The sequence below is a fragment of the Crassostrea angulata genome, chromosome 2 (genome assembly GCF_025612915.1).
Source record: "Crassostrea angulata isolate pt1a10 chromosome 2, ASM2561291v2, whole genome shotgun sequence".
Classification (NCBI taxonomy): domain Eukaryota; kingdom Metazoa; phylum Mollusca; class Bivalvia; order Ostreida; family Ostreidae; genus Magallana; species Magallana angulata.
The window spans coordinates 74,066,677-74,084,369 of NC_069112.1; the positions used below are offsets into that span (position 1 = coordinate 74,066,677).

The window sequence follows — 17,693 nt, forward strand, 5'->3', positions numbered from 1 at the left end:
TAATCTCAAAACAAACGCAGTGCAATAACGTTTTTAGTTACCATCATGGAATTATTAAAGGTTTACATGAAACTACCATTGCATAGTAAATAAAGAAGTGTAAGCGCAATGCGTGCGTGAATCGTAAAATTTATCGTATCGTATGGACATTAATCCAAAAAGTTTGCAAAAGTTTTTGTTTTTGTTACAGAGTTAACGTTTTATTTTACATATCAACACCAAAACAAGAATGACACGGTATCGTGTATGACTTTACAATAAAACAAACCATAATTTTCAAATGGAAAGAAAATAAACAAATTAGATGAAAAAAAATATTCACATACAATACAAAATATAAAAGATTGATAAAACGATGTACATTGTAATTTGATGCTTTTCTATTTGGATTAGATATTAAATTTTGAAATGTGGTTATTTTCAATTTCTCTGAGCCACGAAACCTTTTTTCATAGACCTTTCGTTTTAAGTCTATTCACGGTCTAGATCCTAAAAAATCGCTAATAATAATGAGTAAAATCATTTATTCTGATTCTCTATAGAATTTCCTCTGAAAATGCCCCAGAGGACTCTAACCCAACTTTCGATTGCTTTGTTTTTCATATTTCCTACCGCTCTGCGACTTCAACAGAAGTGGTTCTTCTTTGGAATCTTTCATTGTTCGTAGGGGGTCAATGTTAGGTACACATTTTTTTTTGGTTTGTGGGGATGTTATTTGTTGTTTGAAAGTTCGAGATAAATTTAATAAATATTAAACAAATGCTTTTATATACATCTGTGGTGATGTAAATTCGTGGGCAAGGGTTATCAACAAAGCCACGAAAATTGGTCCGCCACGATCATTGATGATTCCATAGTATTCCGCCAAGCTTCAATTGTTTTTTTTTTCCAATTGTACAAGTGAACTTGTTTTACTGTTCCACTTTATTATAATTAAAACTGTTGCCATGTCAAAAATAGTGCCATATACATTTTTTAATTTATCATGATAGTCAAATACTTGCAACATTGTTGAACTATTTTTTGTTACGTCATAAATACCGGTTGGTAAAGCTCTTCTGTCTTTTCAGGATTTGATCACATGACCAACTCGTATATATATTCCCGATAAACATCCAAAAATGATACCTATTTCTTAAGAATACAGCTTTCGGTTTAATTTACCTTAACGCAGGAGATATATCATGTGTCCATCCACTGCAATTGAACAATTTCAACAATAGGTCAAATAATCTTAATGATAAAGAAGTACAAACGAGTGCCCTTTGGTTTTCCTTATAACGAAACATAAAAACTTGCATCAGACGCTTTAACCCTGATGAAAACTTTCAAAACTATCCGTTGCATAGCGACAAGTTCGCAAAACAACGCGTCATTTTTCCGTGTGTCGAGAATAACAACACTGGATTCGTTAGACAAACTTTACAATGAAAACAAATTTATTCTCTTACACAAACAATCTTAAATGGAATCAAATAACGTCAGCTGTATTCGATAGCATTAAGATTGAGATTTTTAGACATTAACGAATAACGACGCATGACTGGAATGGCTTTTATACCACTGGATTGGCCTTTACCCCACTGGGTAGCAGGCGTTGATGGCGATGCCACACTGGTTATATTTGTTCCTGCTCATCTGAATGTGGCCTTCCCCTGGACTTACTCAGTTGAAGAAAGAAAAAATGTTTTGAGGGATCGATAGTCGTAGTCATTTTGAGACCAATTTGATCTTCTTTAAAAGAAGAGCTATAGAGGAAAGACATTCATTTTGGATCCTCTTTTTATAAAGAAAATACGAGTTTACTTAACAATCAACATGGTTTGATTGTTTTTGCGCAAAGTGAGCAAAATATTACCTATTTTAAAATTAAAATTACAAAACTAGTTTATTCAAGAAACTAACAGCTATGAATTCCTATTCGTTCAAATTCGTTAAAGTCATAAAAAGGAGTTCAACTAACAGTTTTTTACCAGAGATTCAACGATTAACTTCTTAAACTGATATTTAAACCTACCACTTGTTTCATAAGAAAGTATCTAACAGGTGGTGAAAAGGAATTCAATCAACCACATCAAAACAGAAATACAATTTTAACCACCTCTTTAGCAGAAACACCGCTTACCCACCACTTAAATGAAAAGAACTTTAAATCTTAAATATACTGGGTCATTTTCGCCGCCTCTCATTTACACCCCTCTACACTTGCAAACGTTTTTGCCCGTCTTGACTTCGTCTAGATGCAGATGTGTTAAGTAATATTCGTGACATAGAGTTCGCCTGGTCATTATTCGAGATGGAAAGGGGCAAACATAACAAGAGGGCAGATATTTCCCTCTGTGCAGTGTACAGAAGCAAAGAACCTACCGCTTCTATAGAGCTGGAAGGAGGAGTGACTGGCGTCAATGCGGACAGAGATTGGACCAATGGTAACGGTCGCCTGCTGCAGGTCCGACTCACCGCCTTCCTGGATATCCTTGTGTGACGTCTCAGTGGCGCCCACGTCAGAGGCCTTGAGGTGGCACTTACCATTCTGAAAGGTAAACATGTAAGTGATTGGGTAATCTAACCGTTCTGAAAAGTAAACATACTTTGGATAGGGTAATCTTACCGTTCCTAGGCCTTGAAGTGGCTTTTACCGTTCTAAAAACGTTGTCAAGAAAATTCTAAATATTGACCAATTAACAGAGCTCACAATACTTTTTCTAAAAAGCTCAGATAATGTTTTTGTTTACATATTGAGAATGGAATGTGGGGTTTAAAACAAAAGACTACATATGGTCCTTAAATGAACATCGTTAGTCTACTGTCATTCTTTGTTTTATTTGTACAAATATACATTTGAAGTTTTTTTCCATTATTTTCATTTTGTTTCAACAGCCGACAATTATAAAAAAGGACATCAAAATGTCTACCTTTTCCCGACAAAATCTCATATTAAGCATAAAACGGCTTAATTGTTTTCAAGCAGTTTTTCTTATAGAAAACATTGAGCGATTGTTTGAACAAACAAAATATTTTCACCAACGATGTATCTTCCCAGTACTTATAAGTGACAAATATTCGTTCTTGCTCAAAGAGTCGCTTTACATTTCCCTTTCAAAGAAAGATAAGAAAAATGTCAATTTTTGACTGATTTTGACTGAATTATAAAAATACTCTCAGTTCTAATTTCATATACTGCCAGTGGGTGCATATAAATCAAACAAATAAGTGAAGAACATATTTTATGTCAACTCTTCTATAGTAAAACAACAAATTAATGTACCTGAAACACTTTTAAAAATGGCGAAATATGGGGGCCAAATTTAACTAATATCATAAATAGTTCTTATTTATTTATGTTCCTTATGGACAAACAAGTTGCCAAAATTGCTTGGAGTATTACCTTTACTAGCTCAATTGACCAGTTTAGACCAAAACATGGCTTGAGCCTCGTTTACATAAAAGAATTCTGAACCTGTTTGTACTTTGAGAACTAACATTCAAATTTGTATAAACATACAGAAAATGTAAAATTAGTTATTTGAAACTTCTTATATGTATAATTAAAAAAGCTATTTATTGTTCCTATCACCGGCTTTTCAACAAAAAGCAATTAGGGTTGGAACTATTATGTGGCAGTGAAGACGCAGGCCAGCGTATAAGACTACAACCATTATTTTCCATGGAAATTGCAGTGGTAGGAAGACTGTTTTCTAGTTTTCTTTCTTTTTTTTATTTGAATACAATATTATCAATAGTGATTTCTTTTTAAAATCAAACCCCCTTTTTCGACTCAAAACAGCCATTTATTAAATATCGTCACAATTTTAAAATTCACATTGTCAAAATTGATTTGAATAAACACGGTATACAGAATAATATATTTACGATCACTTTTTAATGGATTAAATCGTAAAGCTGTCATTCTTTAGAAAATTTTCTATTTTGAAGATTTGTTGGCTAGTTACGTCAAAATTGAAAACAATGGTCTTTTATCATGTAAGGAAAATGCATCAACAGGTAACTTAGCTATACAGTTTGGTTTACATGTGTAAAGTAAATACTCAGTTTACTTTTGTATGATGTCATTCTCTCTTTTTAATAAAAAACGGTGTTTTAAAAGATACTCAAAAAACAAGCACGTAGCATTTAGGATGTCTTACTTTTTCTCGCTAAAAAAATTCTTTTAAATTACATATCAAAAAAATAAATTATCATGAACATGAGGTTGATCCCTCCTTTTTGTGTGTGTGTTTAAAATTTAGGTAAAAAAAGGATTCCCCCCCCCCCCCCCCCCGAATTCAAAATACGATGGTACGTGCCTGAAAAAGTGTAAGTCAAATTTGAAGACCAGATTTATTTTTTATTTTTACTTTCAGAAAATGTTGTTTTTCCTACATCTAGTACTTTGGACGCTACCAATGGTATTCCAAATGCTTACAGAAAAAGAAACCTTCAAGTGTTCATCAAACCACAACTGCACATGTTATAAACATGAAGACTCTGGAATCCTCTTTGCAGACTGTTCAAACCTGAATCTCCAATCTGCGCCATTATTCAATGATGAGGTAACCGGGATAATTCTCAAACATAACAACATTTCAGAATTCCCACCATATCTTCCGCGGGATATTCGTTACCTTGATATATCTAAGAACGCTATAGGAACCTTAAAAGAAACATCGTTATCAAACTACAAGGCCTTACAAAATATAAGTCTTGCCGCTAATGCTCTTCATTCCATTGAAAAAGGGTCTTTTTTAGATTCAAGATATCTTACTCATCTGGACGCTTCTAATAATCAGGAACTGACTCTTGAAGTTTTGGTTAATATTTCACATGACCTTAGTTACTCAACGGCAATCCGTGTTCTAAATTTAGAAGGTATTCAGTGTACTTATGGAGTGAGTTTTATTATTCGGAAATACCACATTGCGGATTTAAAGACCACTCAACTGGAGCATCTAAACTTAGCTTCCAACCGTATAAACAGCTTGGAATTTGGAGTTTTCTCAATATTGCCAAAATCCCTGAAACACCTTAATATAGCTAATAATGTTCTGAGTTTTGGATTATATATTATAGAATTTGGGAGTTTGCATAGTTTAATCAGTCTGAATGCTAGTTTTCAATCCTATTTCCACCAAATTAACTTAAATAATTTTTTAACTGCGTGTAATGATTCACATATATCACAGATAAGTAGTTCTGACAGATTACGCTACGCTGTTACGGATTTAAACAAGCCAAAAATAACTAATGTCTCCTCCACTCTCCGTCTATACATTCCGCCTAACTTAGAAGTTTTTTATTTTCATGATAATATGTATAAAATGACTCTTGAACAATTCGCCTTCACATCAATGGGTCCATCAAAAATGACGCATCTGTATTTACAAAACAGCATCATTTATAAGTTAAATGGCCCAATTGTGGGCGCAAACACTGTCCGATATCTAGATTTATCAAACAATTTCTGCAATTTCATCTCTGATTATTTTTTTGACGGCCTTAAAAATCTGTCTTTCCTTGATTTATCCCAGAATGTATTAGGAAAAGTTTTAGAAGATGACAACAATGGGAACATTTTTCGAAATCTTGTCAATTTGACAATTTTGAACTTAAGAAGCAACCGAATTTTTCGACTGCCTCCAGCCATTTTCCGTAATCTCAATCAACTTAAAACAATTGACATAAGTGACAACACTCTACGTGAGTTTTCTATACCACTGGAAAACATGAAACGTCTTAAGCGACTAAACCTTTTTAATAATCAGTTATCATTCTTGAATAAAGAAACGCGGAATGCAATTGATTCTTTGTCACGAAAGAAAAAAATATACCTGAATGTAACAGGTAATAGGTTTACATGTGTTTGTGAACAATTGGAATTCTTAAGATGGATGGCTCAATCTAAACATGTGAAGTTTATGCAATTTGATGATTACCTCTGTACCTTTAGGAATTCTTTTAAAGCTAATTTTTCAGATATTGACAATTTGGTTCAAGTTATGGAGAAACATTGCGCCTCCTACATGGTTACTATAGTGATAATGACGTCATTGATATTTATAACCTTGACAACAACATTTGGTCGCATTTTGTATAGATATAGGTGGAAACTAAGGTATATGTACTACGTAGCAAGGGAGAAATATCGAGATAATGTTCAAAGACCAGACAACACAGGCAACAGTTCGTATTATTTTGATGCCTTTGTGTCATATGCCGACGATGATAGGCGTTTTGTGATCGAACTCGTGAAACGGCTGGAAGGAAATCATAATCTGAATCTTTGTATACATCATCGTGACTTTATTCCTGGGACAGGTATTGCTGATAACATCACTAACGCCATTCATAACAGCAGACGAACTGTGGCTATTATGACGTCACACTTCTTGGATTCCTATTGGTGCATGTTCGAGCTAAATATGGGACGTATGGAGGCAATTTATTCTCGAAACGGTGAAAATGTTCTCATTTTAGTTGTTTTAGAAAAACTGGCCATTGCGAAGCTTCCATTTTCTTTTATGGATCTTACTGAAAGCAGGTCATATCTAGAGTTTCCAGAAAACGGAGATGACGACGACGAAGTTTCAGCCTTCCACTCAAAACTTGTTGCAACATTGAAGTGCCGTGAATGCGACTTCATAACTTTATCTTCAAATACATCTGCATGAAATGCAAACGTTTGCAATCTTGTTTCTCTTCAGGAAAAGTTTCCATGCTGAAATAACATTGCATTTCTTATATCTACACCAAAACCGGAATAAAACAAACAAATATGACTTTACAATAAACGACATTAGTTTTAATGGGCAATAAGATAAACAAACTTTTTTTCTACTTATAGAGAATTTCTTAAATAATAAATTTTATTGTTGTTAATAAATGAAATGTTTTTCTGGGTTGATTTAAAGATTATTTTTATTCAACCAAAGCTTTTTTCAGTATATTTTTTTTTTTATTTTTGTACCATATTTTTTATCAGCGGTTCTACCAAACAATGAAAAAGTGGTGACATCTACACTGCATTAACAGAGGAGATGGTCTTTTTACTTGCGATTTGTTTTTCCTGTTCGCCTTAAGTATACTGCTACAGAGAAAGGTTTACAATGCGTCGTGTTAATTATTCAAATATTTTCTCTATATCCTCTAAAACCTTGCGTGTACTAATAACAAGGCATGGATGGTCAACATTTTTGTAAAGGTTTTATATTCAGCCTTTGTTCTATCAATAACTCGGTTTTCACTTTCATCACATAGTAACGCCCTGTTTCAAATACATGCAACATTTTAAATTAACTTTAATAGTTAACAACACGTAGGTTTATAGAGCTCGACTTCCTCTGTACAACTCAAATCGTATAAGTAACACTTTTTAAAAAATTAAATCAAGTTCATTTCCTCCTATGTTCTTAATTTATACGTCCTTGATTTTTCAGAGTTTAACAAAGTTTCTTTCTTGCTTTTTGTTTAAATTTGATTAAGTTTTTAGTCAATTTTAGCGTATAAAGTAACACCGAGCGCAACGAAAGCGAGGCTTTCTGGTTACACGTATAAAAAAGAAAATCAGTGAATATTGAATCAGGTGTATTAAGAGCTGAAAAATTTTCTCGAAGCTTATGGGTGTCGCCATATCGGGCGCCATTTTGTTCGACAAAGTTAACCCATTTATTAAATGTGTGTCGCTTTTCTATGTTTATTTTCTATTTACTCTATTAAAACAAAGTAATTTAAATGAAAATAGTTGACTATGCAAACTAATCAATCAGGAGAAGAGACTAGGTTTACGTATTTCTTATTAAATCATTAGATGGAAAATAAAAACATTGACATCAAGCAACCGATCCCGTGGATACTTAATAGAGTTTAAACAGAAAATTTATTAACTTATGAAATTCTGTGAATAACGTACCTTTCTTCGACTATTTCCAAAGGCAACTTTTACGTTTAACGTATAAAAAATGACGTCATAATGTAGACTGAGCACGCGACGTTTAGTATAACTGTGGCCTATGATTTTAGTAGACAGGCGGATCCTACTGCCTGCGTTTCATACCATATCAATTTGCACTCGGCCCAACAGTCACACCGTTTACATATAATTATTATACATATATTACACGGCTTCGAGGGCTACATACCAGAACATTTGCCCATCGGTGACAGGAAAGCCCTTGAGTGTTATTTCGCCGCGGGACAAATATTAAGGCATTGTCGCCCGATAAAACATGTAATATTATATTATGTTATATAACATTAAAAAAAAATCAAAATCAGTGTAAGAATATATTTGCCTTATGACCAAGTGTACTTTATTAACATATTTTTATCTCCCAAATCAATGTAAGATGTTTTGTAAAAGTCGATCGGTGCTTTCAAAAAACACGATGTTTTTATTTCAAATTAAACAATTAAATAAAGTTTTCTGAATAGCAGAAGCTGTCCTAACATTTTGATTGTTGAGATATATATGTTTCCTGGCGGGGGAGGAGGGGCAATTATAATATTTCTGGTGCGGCTTTAAAAGTGCTTAGTCGAGGGAAGAGTGTAATTCTGCAAGCATAAACTTAATTGTAACATTCTATTTTGGCTAGAGTTTGGTTTGAGTAGATAGTTCTAGAATTATCTATAAAGGACGTCATTTTTTGTCACAATTTGCAACATATGACAGATCAAGCGGAAATTATTTTAGATTCAATATCAACTATCTTGCTGAATTTTTATAAAATGGATATGCAACCGAATAAAACATTTGAAAAATACAATCGTTTAATATTTCCTAATATTTTTACCAAAAAAAAAATTAAAGACACAATTTGATTTGATTTCTGCACATCAGACGTACATATAATAAAGTAACTTCTAGACCATAAATGTGTGAATGTTTATTTTTCTTGCATGGCATAACCATCCACTGTTATCGAAAAAAAGCAATGCCTGTTCAAAAAAGGTTAAAGACAATAGTTTAAGACCTTGATGAGTATGGTTGGGCTAATTGTACTGGAATCCCATACGTCAGTCAGTGCATGATATCGAGCTAACTGTGGTGGATATCCCCACGTACATGTCCATATTTTGTACTGAGCTACATCTGAAATCCTCACAATGTCAAGTTGTTTATTCGGGATTTTGAATACCATGTATAGATATTTTACTATAACTTAGATACAATCTGGTGAACTTTGGTTATGTGTTGTTATTATTATTATCATTATTAAGGTCTTCCGTTTCCAACGGAAGACCTTATAGTGATTGTAATGTTTCTTATTAAGGTCTTCCGTTTCCAACGGAAGACCTTATAGTGATTGTAAGGTTTTTTATTATTATTTTTTTTTTTCCCTTTTTTTGTCCACAAAATTTCTCAGAGATGGCTGGATAGATTTTTTTGAAATTTTCAGGACTAATAGAAAGTCTTAATATCTCGAGGCGTTTTTTTCATTTTGTCAAAAATCATTTCCGGTCGTCCGTTTCCTGTCCCGCGTTGAAAAAGCTTGTACATTCGAGATCTCAAAAACGGTAGAGACTTAAACTTCCAAACTTTGTTGGATGATAGACCTAAAGTTGTAGATGTGTTTAAACTATTTTGTTTCGTTCGTCGTAACTTCCGGTCGTCACCGGAAGTACTTCAAAATTAACAACTTTTACGCATTAAATTCCTTTTCAATAGAATAAATATTTAAGCATAAATCTACACAAAAGTAATCTTTGCGATGTTACTTCAACAACAAAATTCCACTTCCGGTGAGATATCTCAAATATTTCAGGTAGCGTTTTTGAAACACATTTTGTACAAACGAGATATCAGTGACTATAAGAGATCAAAGCACAAGACTTTTATGGATGATAGACATTTGATTGAGGATGTGTTTAACCGGTTTCATTTTGTCTTCCGTCACTTTCGGTCCACACAGGAAGAGTTTAAACAAATCGAGCTGTTTATCAGTTTAACTTTTTCTCTTTGATATCTGTAGTGTGCTTGATGAACAATAAAATGCAAAGGGCAAGTATACAAAAAATAACTATTAAAATATACATTAAGCACTTCCGTTTGTCCGTTTCCTGTCCCGAGACAAAAAACCTTATTTCGATAAGATCTCAAAAACGGTGACAACTTGAACAATAACACTTTGTGGGATGATAGACCTATGTATGTACATGTGTTTACACTATCTGTTTTGTTCGGCGTAACTTCCGGTCGTCACCGGAAGCTCTACAAAAATAACTATTTTTACGCATTAAATTCTTTTGCCATAGAATAGATATATAAGTATAAACCTTTACATATGTTATCAATGCAATGTTATATCAACAAAAAAATTCTACTTCCGGTGAGATATCTCAAATATCTCAGGTAGCTTTTTTGAAACACATTTTGTACAAAGAGTTCTCAGAAACTATAAGTGATCAAAGCGGAAAACGTTCATGGATGATAGACATTTGATTGAAGATATGTTTAACCGGTTTCATTTTGTCTTCCGTCACTTCCGGTCCACACAAGAGGAGTTCAAACAAATCGAACTTTTTATCAGTTTAACTGTTTTTCTTTGATATTTGTAGTGAGCTCGATGAACAACAATGTACAAAAGACAAGTATACAAGAAATATTTAAAACAATTTACATTGAACACTTCCGTTTGTCCGTTTCCTGTCCCGAGACAAAAAACCTTATTTCGACGAGATCTCATAAACGATGTCGACTTGAACAATCAAACTTTGTGGGATGATAGACCTATATATATACATTTTTTAAAACTATTTTATTTTGTTCGGGGTAACTTCCGGTTGTCACCGGAAGCACTACAAATAATGTTTTTTCTTTATTTATTTCTTTTACGTGGAATGAATATATCAGTATACAATCTTAGATGCGTCATCTTTATAATGTTTAATTTTCAAATAACTGTTCCTTCCGGTGAGATTTCTCAAATATCTCTATGTAGCTTTCCCTTTTACAAATTTGATGCCCGCAAGATTTTTGTCACTGTAAGTGAATGAGACACAAAGCTTTCATGAATGATAGAAATTTGATTGATGATATGTTGAGTGGACTTTATTTTGTCAACTGCCACTTCCGGCTTTCACCGGAAGGATTCAAATAAATCATATTTTTAACAACCAAACTTGTAACCTGTTTTGTTAGTTCGGCATTACTTCCGGTCGTCACAGAGAGTACTTCAAAAATTGATTTCTTTTTCAATCTCGTTGTTCTACGTGGAAGTAACGTCTGGATATATCATTTACAATACTTATCATATTAACTATTTTCTTTATGTAAGAGAAGCAATGTCTACGGTTAAATTGATTAATGTATATCAAAACGGAAGACCTTTTTGTTGCTTTTGCAACAAGAGTCTAGTTATTATTATTATTTTTTTTTTTCCTTTTTTTTGTCCACAAGATTTCTCAGAGATAGCTGAATAGATTTTTATGAAATTTTCTGGAATGAAAGTGAATGACAATATCTCGAGGCGTTTTTTTCTTTTTGTCAAAAATCATTTCCGGTCGTCCGTTTCCTGTCCCGCGTTGAAAAAGCTTGTATCAACGAGATCTCAGAAACGGTAAAGACTTGAACATCAAAACATTGTGTGATGATAGACCTATAGCTGTAGATGTGTTTAAACTATTTTGTTTTGTTCGTCGTAACTTCCGGTCGTCACCGGAAGCACTTCAAAAATAACTATTTTTTCGCATAAAATTCATTTTCGATAAAATAAATATATAAGTATAATTCTATGCATAGGTTATCTATGCGATGTTAACTCAACAAAAAATTTCGACTTCCTGTGAGATATCTCAAATATCTCAGGTAGCTTTTTTGAAACACATTTTGTACAAACGAGATCTCAGAAACTATAAGCGATCAAAGCACAAAACTTTCATGGATGATAGACATTTGATTGAAGATGTGTTTAACCGGTTTCGTTTTGTCTTCCGTCACTTCCGGTCCACACAGGAAGAGTTCAAACAAATCGAGCTCTTTATCAGTTTAACTTATTTCCATTGATATTTGTAGTGTGCTGGATGAGAAATGAAGTACAAAGGGCAAGTTTACAAGATATATTAAATACAATTTAGATTGAGCACTCCCGTTTGTCCGTTTCCTGTCCCGCGTTGGAAAAGCTTGTATCAACGAGATCTCAGAAACAGTAAAGACTTGAACATCCAAACTTTGTGGGATGATAGACCTATAGCTGTAGATGTGTTCAAACTATTTTGTTTTGTTCGTCGTAACTTCCGGTCGTCACCGGAAGCACTTCAAAAATAACTACTTTTTCGCATAAAATTCTTTTTCCATAAAATAAATATATAAGTATAAATCTATGCATAGATTGTCTATGCGATGTTAACTCAACAAAAAATTTCGACTTCCGGTGAGATATCTCAAATATCTCAGGTAGCTTTTTTGAAACACATTTTGTACAAACGAGATCTCAGAAACTATAAGCGATCAAAGCACAAAACTTTCATGGATGATAGACATTTGATTGAAGATGTGTTTAACCGGTTTCGTTTTGTCTTCCGTCACTTCCGGTCCACACAGGAAGAGTTCAAACAAATCGAGCTGTTTATCAGTTTAACTGTTTTCCTTTGATATTTGTAGTGAAGTCGATGAACAATTAAGTAGAAAGGGCAAGTACAAAAAAATATTAAATACAATTTAGATTGAGCACTTCCGTTTGTCCGTTTCCTGTCCCGAGACAAAAAACCTTGATTCCTGGAGATCTCAAAAACGGTAAGGACTTGAACAATCAAACTTTGTGGGATGATAGACCTATGTATGTACATGTGTTTACACTTTTTTGTTTTGTTCGGCGTAGCTTCCGGTCGTCACCGGAAGCACTTCAAAAATTTGATTTATTCATTTTACATAAAATGAAAGTATCAGTATATAATCTTACATATGTCATCTATATAATTTTAAATTGGCAAATAAATTTTACTTCCGGTGATATCTCAAATATCTCTATGTAGCTTTTCTTTTTACAAATTTGATGTCCGCAATATTTTCGTCATTGTAAGTGATTGAGACACGAATCTTTCATAGATTGTTTGATAGAATTTTGATTGGGGATGTGTTTAACGGGTTTAATTTTGTCAACTGTCACTTCCGGTTCTTACCGGAAGGGTTCAAACAAATCATGTTTTTAACAAGTTTAGCTGACTTTTTTGGAATTTCATCTAGCCTGATAAACAGTGATGTACATTAAGCAAATGTACGAGAAATACCAGCTTTTTATTTTATTAATCACTTTCGTTCCGCCGTTTCGGTCCCGAGACAAAAAATATTGTTTCAAAGAGATCTTAGATTTGGCAGAGACGTGAACAACCAAACTTTGAGGCAAGATTGACTTATGATTGTACAAATGGTTAACATTTTTGTTTAGATCGGCGTTACTTCTGGTCGTCACAGAAAGTACTTAAAAAATTGATTTCTTTTTCATTCTCGTTGTTTTACATGTAAGTAACGTCTGGATATATCATTCACAATAATTATCATATCAACTTTTTTTGCATGTAAGAGAAGCAATGTCACAGTTAAATTGATACATGTATATCAAAACGGAAGACCTTTTTGTTGCTTTTGCAACAAGTGTCTAGTTATTTTTATGATTATTAGTAGTATTCAGGGCAAACTCGATGAGCAAATGTAACGAATATTGAACTTTTCCACTCATTCGCCATATGGATTCTAAGAACTTTTACTTTACAATTTACAGTTTGCAATACGAACCATATAAAAGAAAAGTCCGTAAAATTTGGGTAGAATATAAGAAGAAAGCCGAGTGGCATCCTAACGGCCTAACCACAATTTCACGGAACTTTACGATAAAATGCACTGGTGAAGCATCCTATGCGATAGACAAATTTCGGCGCGCATTATAGAATGCATATGTCATTCAAGGGCATTGTAAACATTGCCCTAAAAGTTCTTTTTTTGGCGTAACATGTTAATATTTACATTTTCAACTGTCTTTGTCTGTAATAACATTACGAATCAATTTTGAACCCTAAAACTCAATAACTTCTTAACACATGAGTGACACAAAATGGGCGCGTCTTATAGCATAACCGAAAAACGGTATTGGCTGCTCTGCGTAGTGATACATAGCATGTGCTACACAAAAAATAGTGGTTTTAGAATAATGTTGTCTTAAAGTGTACAAATTGGATATAATATAAACATTAGTAATAAGGAATCATTCTTTGAGTATTATGAGGAGATAATTTCGATTGGATTTGACTACGCCCCGACAAAAATTATCGCCTCATAATACTTAAAGAATGATTCTATTTCCTCAAATACATTTTTTTCACTATTAAGTAAAAAAAAATACCAATTGGTAACCGAGTAGATATTGTGATCCCCTTGTATAAAGTATTCTTAGACAGATTGTTAGAGTCTCTTTTAAATCTTTAAAGAGCAAAATTTAAAAAGTATGTGATCGTAACAGGCAATGTTATAAGTGAATTGAGTTTAAAATTGTCAACCTTACGAATTTAAAGACCCAACTTGTGGGCGTAATTGAAAGAGGTTAACAGTAATAACTTCTTTCAATTACCCCCACAAGATGAGTCTCTAAATTTTTAAGACCATTTGACAATTGTAATCTCAATTCATTTTCCATGTGTCAAGAATAACAAAACTAAATTCATTTGATATTATTTTTTTATAAATTTTATAATTAGAACACATACATTAAAATACAAGAAAAAATGAAATTAATTAATGTCAGCTGTTTTTGATAGCATTAGGATTGAGATTTTTAGACTTTAAAGAATAACAATGCATGGCTGGATTGATAAGCCCTTAAACCACTGGATAGCAGGCGTTGGTGGCGATACCACATTGATTTTTCTTGTTCCTGCTCATCTGAATGTAGCCTTTCATTCCCCAGGACTTGCCCCAGCTGTAGAAATAAAAATTGTTAAGAGGGTGTAATAGTCGTGGTCATTTTGAGACTAGTTTAACATTTTTTAAAGAAGAGCTCTTTATAAAATTATAAAAAAAAAACCCGTAGGAATACACCCCAAGACATCCATTTTCAGCGTTAAATGGTGTGTATGCAGGTAACATACAAGTAGCTGACAAAAACAATATCTTTTCTGCATGACGTTTAAAACAGCGTTTGATATAAACTAAATGATTATTTAAGAAATGAATTCATTATTTATTTGTTTTATACGATATAAAATGGTTTGGGGCAGTTTACGCTTTATAAACCGCGAAGCGATTTACATGTATAAAAAAGCGTAAACTGTATCAAACTATTCAATTACGCCCACAAGTTGGGTCACTGCTTGTAATTTTTTTTTTTTTTGCTCTTCATTGTAGATAAAAACGGTCATTTGACCTTTAAAATGACGTAAAATTGTACAAAATTCAAACAAATAAAATCGACTTGAAAAAAATTACTCTTTTTTTTTCAAACTTGCAATGTACGCAAGGACGATTTTTACTTAATAAAATCTACACGTAAAAGAAACATACATGTACATGTATTTATAAGCGTTAAGAACGTTCAAAAGTAAATATTAAAGTGGGTAAAAAAATTATACATGGCATGTTTTTGCGGATACTCCTTTCATATCACATGCACAAATGGAGTGAATGGTCGGTTGCATAGTTATATTTCCGATTATCCAAATGCAGGAGAGCTGTAATGTCAGTGTTTACCTGTTTTTAACAATCCAGTAATCTTTGCTGCCCTCTGACCCGTATCCTACCACCAACACTCCGTGATCTAATTTCTTGGAGCTGCATCTTGGTTCGTTGTAGACCCCTAGTATTGAAAACCAGTCACTTCTTTGAAAATAATTACACCTCTACCCCAAAAATTAGCATGGCTAGTTGAATACACTTTGTGAGAATACCACTCACTCTGAATCCTCTTTTTCTTAAAGAACGTTCAGCTTTACCAAAAAATTAAACTTTTTTAAAGTCAGCAAAATATTACTTATCTTCAGATATAATAACAAGGTATTCAAGAAATCAATGCAATTCTTATATTTGATCAATTAAAACGTTAATTACATAACTCTTTAATAAAAATTAAACCGATATATCTTTTAAAGTAGAAATTCGACCAAAAACTTTGAAGTTCAAACCTACAATTTGTTTCATAAAAATCAATCTAACAGGTGGTGAAAAGTCAAGTCTCAACAAGCATCCTCGTAAATAGAAATTCAACCAACCAGTCAAAGACAGAAACACAATATAAAACCGCCTCTTTAACAAAACCACCACTTACCTAACATTTCAATAGAAAGAACCCTAATACTACTGTAAACAGGATCATTTTTGCCCCGTGCTATTTTCGCCCTTCTACACTTGCAAACGGTTTCGCCCCATCTTGAATTCGCCAAGATGCAGTTGTCTTAAGAGATATTATTTCTGGCATAGAATTCGCCCAGTCCTTAATTCGCCCTAAGACAACGAGACGGAAAGGGGCGAAAATAACACGGGGGCAGATATTTCCCTGTATACAGCGTAAAGAAGCACATGACCTACCGCTTCTGTAGAGCTGGAAGGAGGAGTGACTGGCGTCGATGCCGACAGAGATTGGACCAATGGTAGCGGCCGCCTGCTGTAGGTCCGACTCACTGCCCTCCTGGATATCCTTGTGTGACGTCTCAGTGGCGCCCACGTCAGAGGCCTTGAAGTGGCACTTACCGTTCTGAAAAGTGAACAGGTTAGTGATTGGTTAATCTAACCGTTCTGAAAAGTAAACAGACTTCTGATTGGGTAATCTTACCGTTCTGAAGAGCAAAGTAAGCTTTACTGTGATTGGATAATTCATCACTCCCCCTGATTGGATGATACTCAAATTAAGTGGAATAATTAAACGTTATATTTATTTGAGGTTCTCTGTGAATGTAATTAAAATTCAATTTAGTTAAGATAAAATTAGCATTTCATAACTGAGACTACTGGTATTTTGATAAATTTTGCCAATGTCTCTGACTATGTTAGGCTATGTTGTCGGCAGATTTTAACAAACATGACAATGTCGATGTTAATTTTTCTTACATAGATTATATTAGATAAGTATGCTGGGACTGATCTTTAAAAAAACTTTTACCCATTTAATTAATTCTAGATCGGGGGTTTGGGTGGGGTGGTTGTTAAGTGTAGGGTTAGAAAATGTTGAAATACAACTCTTACATGTACACTATACTTAATGATGCAAGTTGAACCATCAAACGTGTTTAATAGTTGAAGGTTTTTTAATCACCTGAATTTGTTAATCGCCCTTACAACTGATATCAATAAGGGAGTACAAAGTGAATATAAGTTTATTACTTCACAGTAGTCAAACGGTTCAGTTGTCTAACTAACGAGTTGATTACTTTGGCAAGTTTTAATTGAATCTGAATTTTATTCACTTTAAGCACGGTCGCAAAAGGAAAATTACTCTAGCTAAATGAACGATATAAAGTAAGGTCCCGGATGGAGACTGACCTTGGCGCGGTATGGGTAGGATTGCTCTGTGTCGATCCCCTTGTTCTCCTCGATGTATTTGAAGGCGTTGTCCATCAACCCTCCCTGGCAACCTTTGTTACCTGTTAGATCCAACAGAAACCGAACATAATGTAGTAGATGCAATGTCAAAATTGGCCCGTGGATGAAACTTATTTTACAACTTATTTTGCAGGTTAATTGCTTTTCAAGTTAAATTTTTAAAGGGATTTCATTTAAT

The 17,693-nt window shown here is 33.6% G+C and overlaps 2 protein-coding genes across 2 annotated transcripts in view; one reads left to right on the forward strand and one right to left on the reverse strand.

Moving 5' to 3' along the window:
• Positions 1–4,367: 4,367 nt before the first annotated feature.
• On the forward strand, positions 4,368–6,878 carry LOC128173514 (toll-like receptor 4). The gene has a single exon (XM_052839215.1). The coding sequence runs from the start codon at positions 4,368–4,370 to the stop codon at positions 6,666–6,668; it is 2,301 nt and encodes a 766-aa protein (XP_052695175.1). The 3' UTR covers positions 6,669–6,878.
• Positions 6,879–14,644: 7,766 nt separating this feature from the next.
• LOC128173511 (procathepsin L-like) overlaps positions 14,645–17,693 on the reverse strand; it is a 6,087-nt gene continuing 3,038 nt past the window's right edge. Inside the window, exons 6-9 of the mRNA XM_052839211.1 lie at positions 17,456–17,556; positions 16,505–16,670; positions 15,671–15,776; positions 14,645–14,903 (exon numbers count right to left, since the gene is read on the reverse strand). Coding sequence (XP_052695171.1) covers positions 14,804–14,903; positions 15,671–15,776; positions 16,505–16,670; positions 17,456–17,556 — 473 coding nt within the window. The 3' untranslated portion in view covers positions 14,645–14,803. The remainder of the gene's footprint in view (positions 14,904–15,670; positions 15,777–16,504; positions 16,671–17,455; positions 17,557–17,693) is intronic.

Excerpts from the sequence above, each read along its gene's own strand:
- LOC128173514 (XM_052839215.1), top strand. The coding sequence starts at position 4,368 with ATGTTGTTTTTCCTACATCTAGTACTTTGGACGCTACCAATGGTATTC.